The sequence below is a fragment of the Marmota flaviventris genome, chromosome 13 (assembly GCF_047511675.1).
Source record: "Marmota flaviventris isolate mMarFla1 chromosome 13, mMarFla1.hap1, whole genome shotgun sequence".
In the NCBI taxonomy this organism is placed as follows: domain Eukaryota; kingdom Metazoa; phylum Chordata; class Mammalia; order Rodentia; family Sciuridae; genus Marmota; species Marmota flaviventris.
Genome location: NC_092510.1, coordinates 103,418,222 through 103,437,188, shown reverse-complemented (window position 1 = coordinate 103,437,188; position 18,967 = coordinate 103,418,222). Strand labels below are relative to the sequence as shown.

The 18,967-nt window shown below is 51.1% G+C and overlaps 1 protein-coding gene across 4 annotated transcripts in view; it reads left to right on the top strand.

Annotated features, from left to right (window-relative positions):
- Positions 1-2,969: 2,969 nt before the first annotated feature.
- Sec16a (SEC16 homolog A, endoplasmic reticulum export factor) overlaps positions 2,970-18,967 on the top strand; it is a 33,853-nt gene continuing 17,855 nt past the window's right edge. The window contains exons 1-8 of one of the 4 annotated variants that reach the window (XM_071601171.1): positions 3,630-3,730; positions 6,017-6,092; positions 7,752-11,467; positions 12,970-13,106; positions 15,920-16,017; positions 17,353-17,476; positions 17,997-18,195; positions 18,306-18,480. In XM_071601171.1, coding sequence (XP_071457272.1) covers positions 7,820-11,467; positions 12,970-13,106; positions 15,920-16,017; positions 17,353-17,476; positions 17,997-18,195; positions 18,306-18,480 — 4,381 coding nt within the window. In that variant the 5' untranslated portion in view covers positions 3,630-3,730; positions 6,017-6,092; positions 7,752-7,819. Of the gene's footprint in view, positions 3,153-3,629; positions 3,731-6,016; positions 6,093-7,751; positions 11,468-12,969; positions 13,107-15,904; positions 16,018-17,352; positions 17,477-17,996; positions 18,196-18,305; positions 18,481-18,967 lie in introns of those variants that run through there. The other 3 variants (XM_071601169.1, XM_071601170.1, XM_027941760.2) reach the window with 3 other exon arrangements.

The following is an 18,967-nucleotide window of genomic DNA, read 5'->3' as shown; positions in this document are numbered from 1 at the left end:
CACAGGGCTCAGATGCTGCTGACACTGTGAGAGGAATGCTGACGTGGTGGCATCTGTCCAGGGAGACTGAGCCACGCTCCGATGTCCTCATGGCTGTGAATGTGTGGAAAAGGGCAGTAGGCCTGAGGGTCCTTCCATGCTGCCCACCATGGTCCCCAGGACTTTGCCTCACCCTCATGGACCTGTGGCCACCCTCTCCTCACACCTGATCTGGTCACATAATGGCCACCCAGAGCCTACACACTGCAAGGCCCATAAATAGAAGCCACACAACACAACAAAGGTATGACCAACTCCACTTCCTGCCTCCTCCTCCTCCAGAAAGCCCTCCCTGCCAGCCAGACCCACCATGAGGTCCTAATATGCTTTGGACCTGGACCACTCAGTCAGCCCTATCCCCTTCCTCTCTCCCCCAGCTTTCATGTCCAGGACGGGATCTGCACCAGGGGCTAAGTGCAGTGCCAGCTGCAAAGCAGGCCTACTATGAAATCCCCACTCACACTTGAGGCTGACTCTACACCTAGAAGAACTAAAGAGCAGGGGCTCATGGCCAGGGACCACCCACCTTCATGGGACTGCTGCCTCTCCTTCCAGCATCCCCTGGAGGACTGCCCCTGCCTGCCAGTTCCATATGGCAGTTCATTTCTAGGAGGCTACAAGCTCAGGCTGGAGATGCTGAGTAGGGGCCCTCACCCCACCTAACACCTGCAGTCCAGACCAGCACTGTTCAGTAGAAACAGAATGCTAGCCACACACAGAATTTCACACTTCTTAGTAGTTATATTTAAAAAGAAAGAAAGAACAATAACAAAAGAAACAGGTAAAATAAATTTTCATATATTAATCCAATGTGTCCATATATCATTCAACTGGCAATAGAAAGCAACCAAAGTCTCAAGACACAGGCTCCAGGGCTCTTTAAATGCAACTTAAGCCAATAAAATACTTTGTATTCTTTACAATCTCACGCTCAGCCCAGCTTGGTGTGGATCAGCCACATGTTATCTCACATGTGCACCTCACATTCAGCCTAGCTTGGTGTGGATCAGCCACATGTTAAGTATCCAGTGGCCACCATGCTGAGCAGCACAGCTGGAGGAAGAGGCTGCCCAGGTCAGGATTCTGTGATGACCTTGACACAGCCCTGTGCTGTGTGCTCTGCAGTCAGTAGCCTTCTGCCAGCTGCCATCCAGCTCACATGGGGGACTACAGGAAGATAGAGATGTGTGTCCAACCTCCAAGCATGGAGGAGTGTTGGGAAAGGGGACCAGGGGACACTGCAGACAAGCAGAAGGAGGCCTAACCAGGAGTAGGGATGGCTACCCTGGGCAAGCAGCTCCTTGGCAAGGGCCCCATTTGTTGGCAGCCTGACACTCTATGCCCCATTGGCCCCAGACAGTCCCTGCTCGAGCCTGTTGTCCTGGTATCCCATTTCAGTCCCCAAACTGCCAGGTGCTCACTGCTTCCCCTTATAGAAAATTCCAATGCTCAGAGAGAATAAGGAAACTGACAAAGGCATAGAGCATCTAGGTGCAGTCTGGGTTGTGACCTCAGGCCCTAGTTCATAGCCCAGAGGCCTGATGGGCTAGTGTAGACACCAGGGTACAGAGAGCCCACTTTGGAAGGAGGAGGGAGAGAGAGCAGCCCCAAAGCCCCTGTAAGCTACTAGGTAAGAATCAATACAACTGTCTCTCTTACTAGTCTTTGCCCTGGGGTCTGGGCAGAGCTGAATTCTACAGTTCATCTCCTTTCTAGGTTAGAGTCACCAGGGTAGGGCACAAGCCTTCTCAAGACACAGGCTCTAGGGCTCTTTAAATGCAACTTAAGCCTGGGATTGTTGGCCTTGTCCCTCCTGTCAGAGTGACACCTCTCTGTTCAGGGGTCTATTAGGACAAAGTAGCCACAAAGTGCCTTGCCCACTGGGAAGAAGTGGGTCACAAAGGGGGGTCTGGTCCTCGATGTCTCTGCTAGGGGCCCAGGGCTGTCTACCACGTGTCCCCACATTGTTGAAACAGGCTAGAAACCTGGCCTCTGAAAGGCAAATGTTAGCTTTGCCCAGTGGCTCAGGGTGCCACGTCAGCCGGGCTGAAAATCGCCCCGCACCACCGGAGGCTCTGCCTGCTTGGCTGCTCCTCTGCCAGCGTCACTGCAAACAAGCAGCAGAATCACACTCCCTCCTTCTTCCAGGAGGCCTCTCACCCAGGGGCTTTAGCCGCTGGCTACTGCACCCACCGAGGACAGCTGGGCGGGCGGGCGGACGTGCCATCCGGGTGTTCTCTAAAAGGAGCTGGGGGAATCCTGGGTCCTGTCCTCCAGGGCAGGAGTGCAGGTGAGCGGGCCAGGCCTGGGTGGTACTTGTCCTCCTGTCAAGCCCATCGGGAAAATGAAGGTACAGACGAGAGCCCCCGCCTCTTCCCCGAAATCCTCACCGAGGGCTGGAGCTGGGCACCCGGCAGGCGATGGGAGGAGCCGCCGGCGGGCGGCCCGCTCAGGGACTTCACCGTGCCACCGGCTATCTCGCGTTCTACGAGCCCCCCTGCTAGGCGGCCGGGTTCCGCGCTCCGTCTGGGGGACTGCGACTCAGGGCGCAGAGAGGACCGCGCCTCGCCCGGGAGGAGTCAGGTCGGGGCGGCATGGGAGGACGCTGCAGCCGGGCCGGGCGCCACAAGGCTCCGGGGCCCCCCGGGGGGCTGCTGGCCGAGGGCCGGCGGGCGTCCTACAGCACCGCCACGAGCGCTAAGGAGGCCCAGCTTCGCGAGCCGGGTTAGCCCTAAGCAGCCTGGAGCGCAGAACCCGAGCCGAAGCTCCCGCGTCACCAGGCAACCAGCCGCGGCCGGCGCGCGCGCGTGCGCAGTCAGGCTTCCGCGCCTGCCCGGCCACCCGAGCAGGCGGTGTGGCGCACGCGCAATCGTCCCACCGGCTTCCAGCCGAGTCTACTGGAAGAAGGGGCCCACCAGCGTCGGGGCCCACTCTGGAGCTCCCGGCTCCGCGGCGCAGCCGTCCTCGGTGGGTGGAGCTGCTGGCTTCGTTCCTTCTGACTGATTCTCTCTTGGGGTTTTGATTGAAAAATGCTCTCTTCTCAGAGAAATCGAGAAAAAAGTGGATGACAGAGCCGGCGTAACCAGGGAGACGTCCCGGGGCCACCCCAGCGGGTAAGGCCTGGATAGGTGGGCGAGAGGCGGGGCCACGGGCGTGACGAAGGGGTGGGGCGGTAGCGGGAGGGGCGTGGTAAGGGGGTGTGGCGAAGGGAATGGGGCGGGAAGTCCTGGCGCCACGGGGGCGGGGTAAAGGGTGTGGCCAAGAGCGGGATGAAAGAGCGAGGCGGTGAAAGATTGGACGACGATGAGGGGCGGGGCCAAAGGGGCGTGACAAAAGGGAGAGGCAGAGAAAGACGGATGCTGGCAAGGGGCGGGGCCAGGGAGCGGGACGAAGTGATGAAAGACTGGACCCTGGTGTGGGGCGGGGCTGGGGGCGTAACGAAGGTTGGGTAGTGAAGGACCGACGCGCTAGGGGCGGGGCTACGGGGGCATGCCTAGAGGATGAGGCGGTGAGAGACTGGGCGAGCCGAGGGGCGGGGCCTGGGCGGGGCGCGCACTGACGTCGGCGCCGGACACGTCGGCCGGAGCCGGATGTGCCAAGATGGCTGCTGCGGCTAGTGTACCTGCGCTCGTCACCGCCGCTGGGTGGGCTCTGGCCCCCAGCGCCTGAGGGGCCAGCCGCGGCCTCGCGGGTGAGGGCCGAGCGGGCGAGGGGTCTGAAGCCGACCGACAGCGAGACCGCAGCGGGCGGCGAGCGAGCCCCGAACGGGCGGCGCGTCTCCCGGGATTGCGCCGGGGCCAGGGAAGGCTCAAACCCGGGCCGCCGAGTGCCGGGCCGCCGGCGGCTGGGGCGCGTCCCGGGCGCGCCTCTGGGGCTTGTGGCCATCCCGCCGGCCGACGTGGGCCTGAGGAGCCGGAGCCGGCCCGCGTGGACCTGGTGGTGGCGGCTGCCGGGGAGGGCGTGTTGACAGGGCCAGACAGGGACGCCGCGAAAGAAACCCGCAAGTTTTCAGGAGAGCGCGTCTAGGGGATTTCTGTGGCGGCTTGGCGTGACCCTGGCGTTGAGGGCTCTGAACCTGTTTGGTCCTGGTCGGCCCGAATGCTTTTCCTCTGCGACGCTCCTGTGATCCAAGGGCAGCCTTGTTGATTTGTGATTTCCTGGCAGGGTCATCAGGATGTCGCAAGGGAAATCGAGGACTGTGCTTTTTATTAGGGGTTAGAGGAATGTGGATATTACAGTGGCTTGTCCAGATGTATCAAAGCCACTTAGAATCAGTTTTTGCTGCTTCACTTAAAAACGTTTTTAAGTGGCTTATAGATTGGGCATGGACTGCTTTTACTATTTCGGTTCAAATATGTATGGTGCGTTATGTTAGCAAGATAGACAGTAGTGGGATGCAAGAGTCACAGATGGTTGTTCCTTAGTGGTACTTTCTCAAGTTTAGCACAGTGCAGCCTCCCTGCGGTTTTTTCCTCATCCCCCCTAGGGTTTCTGTGCTGGTATCTTGAAAAGACAAGAGGCAAAATGGTGATTCATTCTTGTTCTTGTGACCTCAGTGAATTTCCAGGTCGTCCTGGAAAAAAGTTTTCTAGGAGATATTGTGTACATCTTAATGTGATCCCTTATGTTTCTATAAACATCTTCATGAGTGTCAGTGCCCCTGTGGATTTTTATCACTTTTAGCAGCATTTAGACTCCTCAGTTCCCTCTGACATTGCCTTCTTCAACACCTGAATGTGTTTGGTACCACTTCTAACTTAGAAGAGAAGGAATTTATTGTGTGTGTGTGTCAAGTATCCCTAGTCTGATAAGAGTGCAGTAGAAGGCACGGTGAGGGAGATTGTAGGCAGAGGATAGTTCATTACTTTTCATTGGTGTTCCTTTTGGCTGGAGGCAGTGAGAGGAAAGTGGGTTTCTGTGCTAAGTACTCCAGTCCCACAGCCAGAGACTTATACTGCAAATAGTCTTGCGTAAATATCCCGGTAGCTAGGAGGCAGTTGAGCTAAAGAGCAGGGTTTATAAATAATGCATCTTTGAGAAGATCAGCCACTCTGTCTGAAACAGGTGTCTTTTTGAAAGTTAAAGACTTGCTGAACAGAATAAAAATTTCCATGATCCTGAGATAGATGATAGGCCATTCATTGTTTTACTGTCAATGAGTAGAGAAGAAGATTAAAAGAATAATGTTCAAGTCATAAGATTGCTCCCAATGGAATTGCCATATTGCTAAAAAAAAAAAAAAGAAAAGAAAAAAAAATCCCAGTTAGGATGCTAGCAGCTGCTCTTTTTAGGTGACTGTTTGCTTATAAAACAGTTGCACATTGAGCAGAATTGAGAAAATAATTGTAAGTTTCTATAAATCGTACAGGTGCAACCTGTACAATTTAGATTCTGGTAAAATTTCCATATTAAACAGTAGTAGAGATTGGGCCGGAATCCACTGTGAGTAGAATCCTATCAGAAAAAAAACCATATTCTCTTATTTTATAAATGAGAGAAACTAGTTTGTTGCAGAAAGAGAAGTGCCACTCCACTGGACACCCAGTCTTGTCACAGTAATACCTAATGAATGAATCCTCTAGGCCTCTGCTGTATTTTATTTTATGTATTTATGTTTTAATTGTGCAAGGGTGGTTCTTGTCCTGCAGGAACTCCTAGAATACCTGTTTATTCTTGCAGCCATTTTAGGAGGGGCTTGGAAGTCTCTATGTCCTGCCTGTGGGTACAGGAATTGCTGTATACATGGTGGCTCTGTAGCTAGTTGGACAGATGGAGGCGGATGCAGTTCATAGGGAGAAAGAGGGGGAAGGGAGACTTTGTCTCTACTTTGGGTACATCTAAATGATGCTGTAAATGTTCTTTGTTTTATTATTTTTTTAAATAAAAATTGGGGAGGGGGGAGATTGGGTATTGAATCCAGGGGCGCTTAACCACTGAGCTATATCCCCATCCCTTTTTCTTTTTTATTTTGAGACAGGCTCTTGCTAAGTTGCTGAGGCTGACCTCAAACTTGGGATCCTCCTGCCTCAGCCCTCAAGTTGCTGGGATTACAGGTGTGTGCCAAGGTGCCCAAGTCTTCTTTGTTTAAAATGACAGTTTAGGGCTGGGGTTGTGGCTCAGTGGTAGAGCGCTTGCCTAGCACATGTGAGGCACTGGGTTCGATTCTCAGCACCACATATAAGTAAATAAATGAAATAAAGGCCTATCAACAACTAAAAAAGTATTTTAAAAATAAATAAATAAAGGTATTGTGTCCATCTACAACTAAAAATTTTTTTTTTTTTTTTAATTACAGTTTAGAACCAAGTGAACTCTCTGGTATTATTTCTTATTGAGTCTACTGGAGTTGAGTGTATTTCAAAGTGCTTGTCAGTTGGAAAGGGTCCCTATTGATATAGGAAGCAGTTATAATAGTTAATCAATTATGCCACTGGTTTTCAAGTGGGATTTTCATTTGTAAATGACTTTACTTAAAATGCATACATCAGTTTTTTTTTTTTTCTGAGTATCAGAAAGATTTCCAAGGACAAAAACAATGTACATCTGCAAAGACATATGAATTGAACTCTGGAGGCCTCCCAAGATTTCTACTTTCAGTTTAATTTTCTTTTGGATTAGTGAAACAAATATGTTCAGGAGGGTTGTGCTGGGGAGAAAGACTGACACCGGAAAGAACTTTCAAGGTGCCAAACTTGAATCTTTGCTTCAAGAGGACATGTTAGCTATTCAAGATTGCACCTGCTGAATTCGGTTCTAAAACAAATAACGGAAAACAGTATGGTGAGGATTTTACCCTTTTGTTTTCTAGAAGAGTTTCTGCTGTGCTAGCATTTTTTCCTATTAGAAATTTTGTGATCTAGTCATTTGGAAAGTTAGAAAGCTGTAGTAAATTTATCAGCCTGGTTATAACTTCAGTGATTAGAGGCAATGTCATTTCACTGTTACCAAAGGAAAAACCAGGCATTATACAAAAAAACAAGACCTGTATAGGGTGAGAAAAAAGGCATTTAGTAGCTTTTGTAACTGTATTTTATAATGCTTTTTCATTAAAGGAAGCTGAAGAGCAAATTTTAAACTCTGTTTTCTAGATTTAAAGTTAACATGCATGAAAAGTATGATGTGTAGTTTTTCTTTCTTTTTTAAAAAATATTTATTTTTTAGTTACAGGTGGACACAATATCTTTATTTTATTTATATGTGGTGCTGAGGATCGAACCCAATGCCTCACACATACTAGGATACCTCTCTACCTCTGAGCTACAACCCCAGCCCTAATCTGTCTTTCTTACTAGTAGGGTTGGCTTTTCCTGCATCTGGTGAGGTACACAGGGGAGTGTTGAAGACCAATGGGCTTTTTCTGGCTATGTGTCAGACTGGAGGTCAGGCTCACCTTGTCTAGCGCATGTGAGGGTCCAGAGAGTCCTTGGGCAGGCCAGGTAGGGAATGCAGAGGGGCAGGGGCTGTCTGAACTCTCAGCTAGCTGGTGTCCAGGCTGTCAGTGTCCTTGTTTTATCTACTCCCAGAATTCTCCAGGGCAGTTCCCGAGGGCAAACTTTCTCTGCTGGGGTGGGTACATGGGAGAGATACAATCCTTAGGATTTAAATAACTTGAAGTCATGCTTAATTCTTTTCTTTTAAATACTTTTTCTGATTGATATCAGGACTTTGAACATATGGGTTTTATGTTTATTTTTCCTTTTTTTCTTTTTCAGCTCAGATTAAGAAGAAACTCTACCCTGCCTTCTCTGTAAGCAGCATCTCCTTGTGCAAGAGGTCCATTATGCAGCCACCACCCCAGGCAGTCCCATCTGGCATGGCTGGACCTCCTCCGGCTGGGAATCCTCGGAGCATGTTCTGGGCTAACAGCCCTCACAGGAGACCAGCCAGTAATAACATACCAGTGACTCCAATAAGTTTCCCATTGCAGCCAGTAACAGATCCGTTTGCTTTTAGTAGACAGACGCTCCAAAATACACCATTGGGTGGTTCCTCTAAAAGTGACCTACCTGTTTTGCATAGCTCAACCCTCCCAGCATTTTCTCAATGGCCTGGTTTGCCTCTGCCTCACACAAATGCCGGGGATAGCTCCCAAGGACCCTACGAGCCTCTGCCAGGACCTCTGTCACAGCCTGGGCCAGATGCCAGTCTACTTCCTACTACATCCATCTCTTCTCTGCTGCCTGGGCCTGAGATGAACAGGAATTCGGAGGTTGGCTCCACCTCAGGGCCTGAAGTTCAGACTCTGCCACATCCACCTCATTACATTCCAGGAGTGGGTCCTGACCAGTCTCACGGGAGCCATCTGCATGGGAGTGGGTCTGGACCTGATCAACCCTTGAATAAGTATACCCCACAAGATGGTGCGGTGGCCCCAGCAGCATCCCCTTTATTCTCCCAGCCTCCTCAACAGATGCCAGGTCAGGGGGCACCAGTGTGGGGAAGCCCACAGCCCTCCCATCAGCACCACTGCCCCTGCCCAGCAGGACTTGTTCAGAGCATAGGACCCCAGGCTCCCAGTGCTCCCCATTTTCCTGCTCCTTCCAACCTGCACCATGGTCTTGGCCAGGAGTCCCATAGCCCACTCGTGTCTCCTCCAGAACCTTTGGCTGCTGGTGGAGGGAATGAAGCAGTCCGCCTGCCTAGTGGAAACCACTCAGCAAGTAACTTGCATCCTGAACATGCGCTGGGGCAGAATTCCAGAAGCAGGAGTACATGGGCAAGCCAGGAATTCAGACAGAATCCAGCAGCGAATAAAGAGCATTTGCCAGACCCTGCCATTGTCAATCCTCTCACTCAGGGAAATAGCCCCGAAAACCACGTGCACTATCCCTCAGCGGCTAGGAGTAGTCGGTCCCCTCCAGAAACAGGCTCAGGAGCGCTCTCAATGTTTTTCCAAGGAGAAGAGACAGAAAATGAAGAGAATCTCTCATCTGAAAAAGCCTGCTCCTCTGGGAGGTTGGGCTTCGATGATTTCTCCTCCAGTCCTGCATTGGGCCAGCCACTGCCCCCTGCACACGTAGCTGGTGGCACCTACCAGGCCTTTCCCAAAGGCCCCAGCACTGAGGCCACACAGCAGGAAGGAGACACACAGTCATATTTTTCTCACTCTGCGGGAATCCAGCATGATAAGCAGACCAGTAAAAGTGTTGCTTCTGTTGCCTGGGGTGATGCAGACAGTGCTGGGGCTCATGATGCCAGTAGCTCGCGATGTGAAAATGTTGAGAACTTAGAATTCATTCAGAATCAAGAAGTTCTGCCAAGTGAGCCTGCAAGTTTGGACTCTTCCTCTCCCAGTGACCAGTTCCGACATGGGTCCCTTCCCGGACCAGCTGTGAGGCAGAGTGCTGTGGGCCTCACCAGAGGTGGGGGGCTGAATCTCGAGGCTCCTGAGGCACCACTGCATCCCACACGATCTGACAGTGTGTCATCCAGCTATGGCAGCCAAAGCCATAGGAGTCTTCCAGGGTCAGCCAGATCGCAAGAGCCAGTGGGCACGTTCATTCAGCAAGAAGTAGGAAAACCTGAGCATGAAACTGCAGGAGGCTTTTTTAAGCAAATCGGTTCTTCTCCTATAGGAGGTGAGACAGATGAGACCACTGGAAACCAGAATTACCGGAGCAGCCTGTCCCAGCCCTCTACCCCAAGTCCCCCGAAACCTACAGGGATATTTCAGACAAGTGTAAATAGTTCTTTTGAACCAGTAAAATCCCACTTAGTTGGGGTAAAACCGGTTGAGGCAGATCGTGCCAACGTGGTAGGTGAAGTGAGGGGGAGCCGAGATTGCCAGAAGCAGCACAGATCAGCTGCTGCTCCACCTGATGCCTCCCCAGGTAACCTGGAGCAGCCACCAGATAACATGGAGACACTGTTTGCACCCCAGGCCTGCTCTCTGCCTCATACCACCACCACAGAAACTGGGTATTTGCTTCCGCACACGGTGGGGCCACCTTTGGATGCTGGGCGCCCAACACCTGAGAAGAGGCCCTCAGCCAGGGCCCAGGGGGCCACAAAGTGTGAGAGCCCAGCAACGACTTTGTGGGCACAAGATGAGCTGCCAGATTTTGGTGGCAATGTCCTTCTAGCCCCTGCTGCTCCTGCACTTTATGTTCCTGCAAAACCTCAGCTGTCGGCAGTTGTGCAGCCTCCAGAAGAGGGGGTATCTATGCAGCAGTTGCGGAAGCCAGCTTCTACCCGTGTTTTGCAGAGTCGAGTTGGCCTTGGTGCCTCTGAGAACCTTGAGAACCCTCCAAAGGTGGGGGATGAGGAAACCCTGCAGTCCCAGGCAGGTTCTGGTTATGTGAGTTTACTGTGCTCACCACCCACTGAGTCTCTGCAGAATCAGCCCGTCTTGATCGCCCAGCCTGATCAAAGCTATAATTTGGCTCAGCCTATTAATTTTTCTGTGTCCTCACTGAATTCTAATGAGAAGAATCAGTCCTGGGGAGATGCTTTGGTGGCAGATAAATCCGCAGGAAGCAACCAGGCTCTCAGTGGTGGTTCTGGAGAACATGCTGCTTTGTCCAGGGTTCCGACAAGTGCTGTCACTGGCTTATCTCTGCCAAACAGTCTTACCCCGAGTAATGTCCCACATAGTTCTGGGTCTTCTGAAATGGTTGCTAATCAGCCTGCCAGTTTGCTGGTTCAAACACCACCCCATCCAGTTCCAAAGAGTATGCGTCCAGAAAGTCAGAATGCTCACAGTTCAGCAAAGGTCCTTCCTGAATTTGTCAGCAGACCTACGGGAAGCACAATTGCGCTGTCAGTTCCACCCACTCATGGTACTTCGGTATTTGGTAGTGATGAGGCAAATTGCTCCAGTAATCGGGAAGAAACTGTCAGTACTCTAGACTTTACTTTAAGTGGAGCTTCGGGAAATCCTGTGAGAGTGTACAGCCCATCCCATCCTGATGGCCCAGCTTCCCAACAAGCCATTGCCAGTCATCCCAGACAGCCTGGGCCTGGGGCTCCTAACCCAGATCGTTTCTATCAGCAGGTGATGAAAGATGCACAGGACCAGGCTGGCATAGAAAGAGCCCAGCCAGAGCTGGCACCTCCCCAGCCCCAGGCTTCTCTCCAGAATGTGCCCCAGGCGGCATTTCCAGAACCTTCAAATCCAGAAAGCCCCTCCATACAAGGACAGTCCAAAAACTCAACCCAGCCACCAACAAGCCCAGCCCCAGCTGAAACAGGTCAGAAGGTGCCTCCTCGGCCACCTCAGTCCTCCAGTGCATCAGCCGTGTCCACCAGCTCAAGTCAGGCAGCCGTCCGTTCAGAGCAGCCATGGCTGCACCCACCTGCAAGTGCGTTTGGCCCACCACCTCAGGACCTGGCATCCTACTACTACTACAGGCCACTGTACGATGCTTGCCCGCCTCAGTACCCGCCGCCCTACCCTCCAGAGGCTGGGACGGCCTCCCTCTATTGCCAGGTAGAGTTGTTTAACCATCTATCTGCCCTCGCTTTGGCCTGTCAGGTTTCTTCCTCTTGTAGAACCCTCCTCAGTGGTGACTCCTCTGTTTAATTTAGACCCAGTCAGTGCCTCTGAGAAAAGTCCTCCTGGGCCATGAGCACAGGCCCTGTCTTAGAGGTTCCTGTTGAATGTTAGAATATTGGATTATGTTTAATACCAGCATTATGGTATTTTTGTGTAACCCAGTGTCCCCAGGTTACATGATATAAAGAGCCTTTGTTTCCTGGAACCTGTCAGCTTACTGCAGAGTCAGAGCTCTGCGATGCACACTTGAGAAGCCAGCCTAGCCTCTGGAGCTTTGCATGGTTTTAAACAAAAACACCAATATAACAAGTGACAGGAATAACCAGAGAGTTGTTATCCTCAAATGAAAATATTAAGGAAAACCCACGTGTGGAGTAGTGGGGAGAGGTGGGATTCCATAACTCCTTTCAAATGTGCGGTGATTCCACAGCGGAGGGGGAAGGTCCTGACTTGTTCTTTCCTGTCTTTGCAGTGCTGCTAGCTGCTGACTGTTGTTTATTTTAGGTTGCGTTTAATTCTGTGATAGCTTGAAAAAGTATAGTCCAAGTGGTTATTATCTACTTTTCCCCACCTCTGTCCAGAAGGGTAGCATTGTGTTATGGAGAGTTTGAAAATCAGTCTGCTGTATATGGAGCCCGGCAATATTGAACTCTTGTGCTGCCTGAATTCTTGGCCCCCCGGTTGTGCAGGAGGGCCTTGATAGGGAGGGGCCTGGGGAGCAGCGTTGGGCTGCCTGTGGCTGTGGCTTGCTCTCTCTCCCAGGGCTAGAGCATCGCCAGTGGTGTACGTGTGGGCATTTGCACATTGGCCCAAAACCATTTTTTCCTTTTGTTGCCGCATCTCTACTAGGTGGTCAGAATGAATCTGTTTCCCCCGATTCCATGTTACCTGCCAGGTGACAGCAAAGGTGGGATATTCAGACACAGGAGGATGTATTTGCTGGCACCTACACATGCCTCTCTTCAGACCCTCTTTAAGCCCTCCTCATGCATCTGCCCTCCTTCGTGACTGGGTTGAGGCCCGGATTATTTTGTGATAGGGCTGGCAGTTTCTTAGAGGAAGTTGTAAGACTCTTTTTGAGGCTGCCCTTGGTTGTAGGACCCCTGGCTCTGTTGCTCACTGAGTGGTGGCTGAGGCAGGCCACACACTTGGTCAGACACAGTCCCTCAAGCAGTCTGCACAGCCCTTCCAGGCTGCCTGCTGACACACTAGCCTTCAGGCCCCTCTGTGCTATCTCCTGAACGGGGCCTGGGCTGTCAGTTTGGGGAAGGCCTTGCAGCCTGCCTGGGGATATGAACTTCGCCTTGTGGTTTCATTTGATGAGGAAGTCTGCCTTTGGCCCTGCTTTTGGAGGGTGGTTGTCTATAGAGTGCATAGAGCTGGAACTGGCTGCTCTTGATTGGAATCCTGACGGTCCCCAAAACTTCTTCCCACAGGATATGTACGGCCTGTATGAACCTCGATACAGGCCCTATGACAGCTCAGCACCCGCTTACACCGAGAATTACCGCTACTCGGAGCCTGAGCGACCCAGCTCCCGAGCAAGTCACTGCTCCGACCGGCCCACTCCCAGGTAGGAGCTGCATCCCTCACAGCACTAAACTCTTGCACCCAGTCATGTGTTTTGTGTCTCTGGCTGTAATGGTAATTTAGTGATTGCCAAGTTCTGTATCTGTAAAGAATTGTGCAAACCTCTTTTAACACATGTTCATTCATGTTCATCAGCATGGCCAGATGGCCAGATGTGTGTTTTAGTTAAATTAAACACACTGCCACATGCAGTGCTAGTGGAGCTGGTCAACTGGTATTTGGCCACCTCTGTACTCATGCACTCCCTGCCTCTGGACTGGTGATTTCTTCCTGTCAAGTGGTCCTTGCTCAAGCAGTTTGCTGATAGGTGATTAGGGTTCTTAGACTATGGCCATTTTTTTTTTTTTTTTTAGAGAGAGAGAGAATATTATTTATTTTTTAGTTTTTTGGCAGACACAATATCTTTATTTGTATGTGGTGCTGAGGATCGAACCCGGGCCGCACGCATGCCAGGCGAGCGTGCTACCGCTTGAGCCACATCCCCAGCCCAACTATGGCCATTTTTAATTGGCGCAGACTTCTCCAGAGTTTCAGACACCTGGAAGAACTGGCCACAGAGACAGAATAATCCTGGGATCTATCAGGCAGCTCCAAAATGCAGGACCTGAAAGCCTATGCCCTGTGCCTGATGGCCTTCTCTGCCAGAAGGCCTGTAAGTGTCTCTGGCCTGCATGTCTCCTACACTGGTGGTCCCTACCTGTTTTGCAGTTGCAGAGGAGATATCTAGAAAGAGCCATGGCATCATGCCTTCCCTGAGTAAACTTCCTGCAGGTCAAAGTCTCAAGTGCAGGTCAAAGTCCTCAAGCCAAGAGACTGCTTCTGATCTCTGTGCCTCAGGGTTGTTGGCGGAGATAGTGAAGTAGTGGGGAGTGGATCCTGGTCACTGCTGACTGCCGTCTCAGCTCAGTCATTGTTCCTTGTCAGGCAGAGTGAAGGAGTTTTGCCTCACAGGAGTAGGCTTTGTCACAGGGCGTGTTGCTGTAGACTTAGCAATGTACAGGAACGTGGTCCAAAAGCACAAAAGCTCCAACACTTTACATGTGCTTTCTTTCAGAAGTGTCTGAATACTGATCCTTTGTGGCTTTCTGGTGATTTCTTGGAAAACAGAATGCTGTGCCTGTGAACCTTTGCCCATTTAGCTGGCCCCTGGGCCCCTGGGCCCCTGGGCCCCTGGGCCCCTGGTTGTAAAGGCACACACCAGTGTGTAGGCATGAGTCGCTGGCCATTCCTGGTGCTGTATAAAGCATGAGGACACTGACATTGGCTTTCTGTCTCCCAAGACATTGTGGACAAGGGGTGCAGCTCAGTGGTGGAGCAACTGCATAGCCTACACAGGCCCCTGGGTTCCATCCTTAGCACTGCAAAATAGAGACTTGGTTGTGAGAAAACTCCAGGGATTTTTCACTGCTGTGTAGGCCATGCCACCTGGGAAGCTGGGCATGGTGGTAGAGAGTTGATTCAGAGCCTGTGAGGAGAGACAGTGGTTCCTAGAGCCCAGAGGGAGCACACAGAGGAGAGCAGAGCTGGGTGAGCTTCTCACCTCCCAGTGTTCCTTCCACTTGCCCACCTGTAGGACCACTTGTAAAGTAACTTCAAGTGGGAGGAGGGGGCTCTGTGCCCTGGCAGACATCTGGAACAGGCAAGGCCAGGCATCCACAGGGTGGTTTCATCCCTGTGTCACAGCCTAGAGGGTAATTTCCTCTTCTCAGCCTTGCTAGGGTGTAAGCACATGCATTCATGTATAGTGTTATGCTTACCTTGAGTGTTAGCCAACTACCTTCAGTGTTAGCCATTCCCTCAGCCTGTTGGCTGGTAGCTGCAGGATCTGTGCATGGTCAGAACAGTCTTCTGTGGCAGTGTCCTTCCTGAAGGATGGGCAGGTGGTGAGGTCAGCTGAGGAGGTGGCATGCTGTTGGTTTGGCTCTGTGTCAGGCCACTTTTCTAGAACCACTGCTCTGCAGACGAATGTGATCTCATGTGGCCAACTAGACTGAGCAGCCGAGCAAGCAGAAGGGGATGGATGGCTGGACCTTGCTACTGGTGCTGTGCCAGCCAAGCAGTCAGACGTGGCTCAGTGACACTCCTGAAGGAGTATGAGAAAAGCCACATTAAAAAAACATGGCTATTAGAATAGTCAAATACACTATTAAGTCCTTTTAAGAGTCCTAAAAGTATCAGAACCTATTATACTTGATCATTTGCTGAATCCCACCTTTCTGATAGAGTCAGGGTTGTGGCTTGGTTTATCCAAAGGAATGCATGCCAGGCTCTTCACAGCCGGTGCTCCCCAGGCCAGGGAGAGTACATGTGGCTAGTGATCTGCTGTAAAGGCTAGTGAAATTGGCATTTTAGGTTGATCTTAGGCCCAGCACTTTTTCCTTTTCCTTAGTACATCAAGAACTCTTATAGGATGAAGCCCTGAGAACACAAACGGTTGTTTTTCTTTTGCTGAGCCCTGTTAGTGAATTTGCTGAGCTGTTTCAGTTAGCCACATGGTGGGAATCCATAATCTCATTCTCTGTTTTGGATCTTCTAATCAGAACATCCTTTTTTCTTTCTTTTGGTACTGGAGATTGAACCCTGGGGCTATTTGCTTTTATTTTGAGACAGGATCTCACTAAGTTGCTGAGGCTGGCCTCAAACTTGAAATCCTCCTGCCTCAGCCTTCCTAGTTGCTGGGATTACAGGCATGCCCCTGTATCTGGCAACCAAAGCACTTTGATGAATGTCATCTTATGTACTTTGTATTGACTGCTGTCTTAGGTAATGTGGTTTTAACAGCTCTGTGTTTTTCAGGCAAGCATATCCTGAAGGGTACTATAATTCCAAGAGTGGATGGAGCAGTCAGAGTGATTACTATGCAAATTACTACTCGGGCCAGTATGATTACGGAGGTATGTGGAGGAATTGCAGCCACTAGCTGCCGTGTTGTCAGAAGGCTGCTCCTTAGTGGGCAGCTGTGTCTGCACTGTGCTTTCCCGGATTAAAGGAGCTGACTTCCTTTTCAGTAACTTCTTTGTGTTTTCATCCATGAGCCAAGGTCATTGAAAGTTCTGTGCACCTGAAGGCACATGTGTCTTCACTGCAGCCGAGGGGGCTCTGTAGTATTGGTAGTGGTCCCTGATGTTTTAGAAGAGTGCAGTATCAGCAATTCTGGGCTGTCTTGTCCTTTTGTGACTACTCTGTGAGCTGATGAAATGAAATTAAATAAAAACTCGCTCTCCATTCCCACCAGTCATGTCTGTGTGCTCAGAGACCACCCAAGGCCTACCACTTGGCAGTGATGAACATAGATGGTGCTATCATGGCAGTTGGAGATGCTTTGCCACCCCTCAGGCAGCCTGGGTGGCACGTGGCCACCATTAGTAGCCCTGCTGGTTACGTCTGCCCTAGCCACGTACTCCTGTGTTTTTAGGGCCCTGCAGCCTCTAGATAGTGCCCACGTGACCCACCCTTCCTGCTTCCAAAAGGGTTGTTTTGCTCCTTGAATGTGTGTTCCTGCTTTAAATAGACATTTTGTACACACTTGGCAAAAATGGTACATCCATATCCAGTTTGTTCATAGTGTTCCTTTTTGAAGTTGTTTTATTTTGGGGGCGTTACTGAGAAATCAACTCATGGGTGCTGTATCCCTGAGCCACATCCCCAACTCTTTTTATTTTTTACTTTGAGACCAGTTTTGCTAAATTGCCCAGGCTAGCTTTGAACTTGTATCCTCGTGCCTCAACTTTGTGAGTAGCTGGGATTATAGGCCTGAAATTACCTTTTATTATTGAGATTATTTCTTAAAATCTTCTGGGTCATGTTAGGAAGAAGTACTAGTAAAATCTAGACTCAGGGATTAACTATTAAACAGTGGCAGTTGGTTCTGGGGATAGAGCAATGGTAGAGTGCTCTCATGGCATGAGGCATGGACCCCACTCCCATATTAAAAAAAAAAAAAAGGTAGTAATGATGACAAAATCATTAATAAAGATGTCTTTTAGCACTATTTTCTTTTAAAGCAAAACACTCGTATTGAGAGAACAGCCAGCTGACTGCCAAGAGGTGTCATGGAGACAGGCAGGACACAGCCTTCTCCTCCAGAATCAGGGCTGCCACTGAGGGGTCTTCCCATCCCAGAAGGAGGCTGTGATTCCTTGAGCGCCCTGGCACTTCCCCAGCCTTTGACAGTGCAGTTCTTCCATGAACTCTTGCTTTCTTTTGACCCCTGCATTCCTCACTTACAGATCCAGGTCGCTGGGATCGCTACTACGGTTCTAGATTCAGGGATCCCCGCACTTGGGACCGAAGGTACTGGTATGATGCTGAGTATGACCCACACAGGAAGGAACGCTATGCTTATGGCGACAGGTGGGTAAAGTGCACTTGAGTCAGGAAGGCTGGCAGTATAGTATGCTGGGGTGTATGCTTACCCATCCACCCCCAATCCTCAGAGCTGGCCAGAGAGCTGTAGTTCCCGGCCTTTGGGGAGCACTGCCTACTGTTTCAGTCTTGGTCTCAAAGAGGGAGGCTGGGCCACACCTCTCTGGTGCTTCCAGCTCTGGGCTATGAAAGGAGAGCCAACCTGCAGTAGTGCCTGGCCAGTGGCTTGAGTACTAGGGGGCTGGCTCTCTCTTTTTTGTGTCCTTTCTTGTCTGTCTGACCAACAACCCAGAAAAGGGCCACACTTGAGGTACACTTGTAGTCAGGGTCTGAGTGTGACCTTGGGCCTGGCTTCTTGTGCCTGGTCTGCTATAACTAACATTCTTTAGGATGAGAAGTGTGCCTTGGTATTGAGGGGAGGGCAGGGAGCAGTGAGAGCCAGCAATTACACGGTGTCCCAGTTTCCCTTCTCACTCCCATTCTCTGCCTTAACCCCTGTTTCCTTTAGGCCTGAGAAATACGATGACCACTGGAGGTACGACCCTCGTTTCACAGGTAGCTTTGACGATGACACTGAGCCCCCCAGAGACCCTTATGGGGAGGAGGTGGATAGGCGCAGCGTCCACAGTGAGCACTCAGCCCGGAGCCTGCGCAGCACACACAGTCTGCCCAGCCGCCGCAGCAGTCTCAGCTCCCATTCCCACCAGGTGCGTGTGGGCAGTTCTGCGGACCCAGTTCCCTGGTGTAGTTGGATGGTGTGCCCACAACCTTGCTGGCCTCGATGGAACTCACTATCCCTGTTGCTTTCTTTTCCCAGAGTCAGGTTTTCAGAAGCCATAATGTGACTACTGGTTCCTTCGAGGTCCCGCCTCCCCCAGGCTCCTTTCACGGCGATTATGCCTATGGCACCTACAGCAGCAATTTCGGCAGTGCCCATGGCTTTCCAGAGTATAGCTACCCTGCGGACACTGGCTGGCCTGCTGTGGATCAAGGTTTGTCTCAGCAGTTCAGAGGGTGATGGCCAGCTCTGAACCAGAATGAGGGACTCAGTTCTGAATGTGATGGAGATCCATGAGCACTTGCTCACTCAGCTCTCTGCAGCCTGAGGACGCCTCTGTCCCCTCCTATCCTGAGTGGCAGAGCTTGTTGCAACAGACCAGTCCTGGCCCCTGGATTGCAGTGTGGCTCTGGCTCTGAGAGCTGCCAGCCCATCTACGTGTGCGTTGTTAAAGTGTAACAGCCACTAGCCAAGCTTGGGTGGCAGCTCTCCATACCCCCGCACTGGCCCTGTGGGGGTGCAGGCTCAGGGAACTGTTCCCAGACTTGTGCCATGAGTCACACTCTAACCTTCTCTCCAGAGTCCTCGATTAAAAGCCATGTCTTGAAAACACACAGAAACATGTGTAAAGTTGTCAGGTGTAACAGTGCCTCTCTTTCTAGGGTAAAGCCTCACTTGAGTTAAAAGCCTCATTTCCTGCT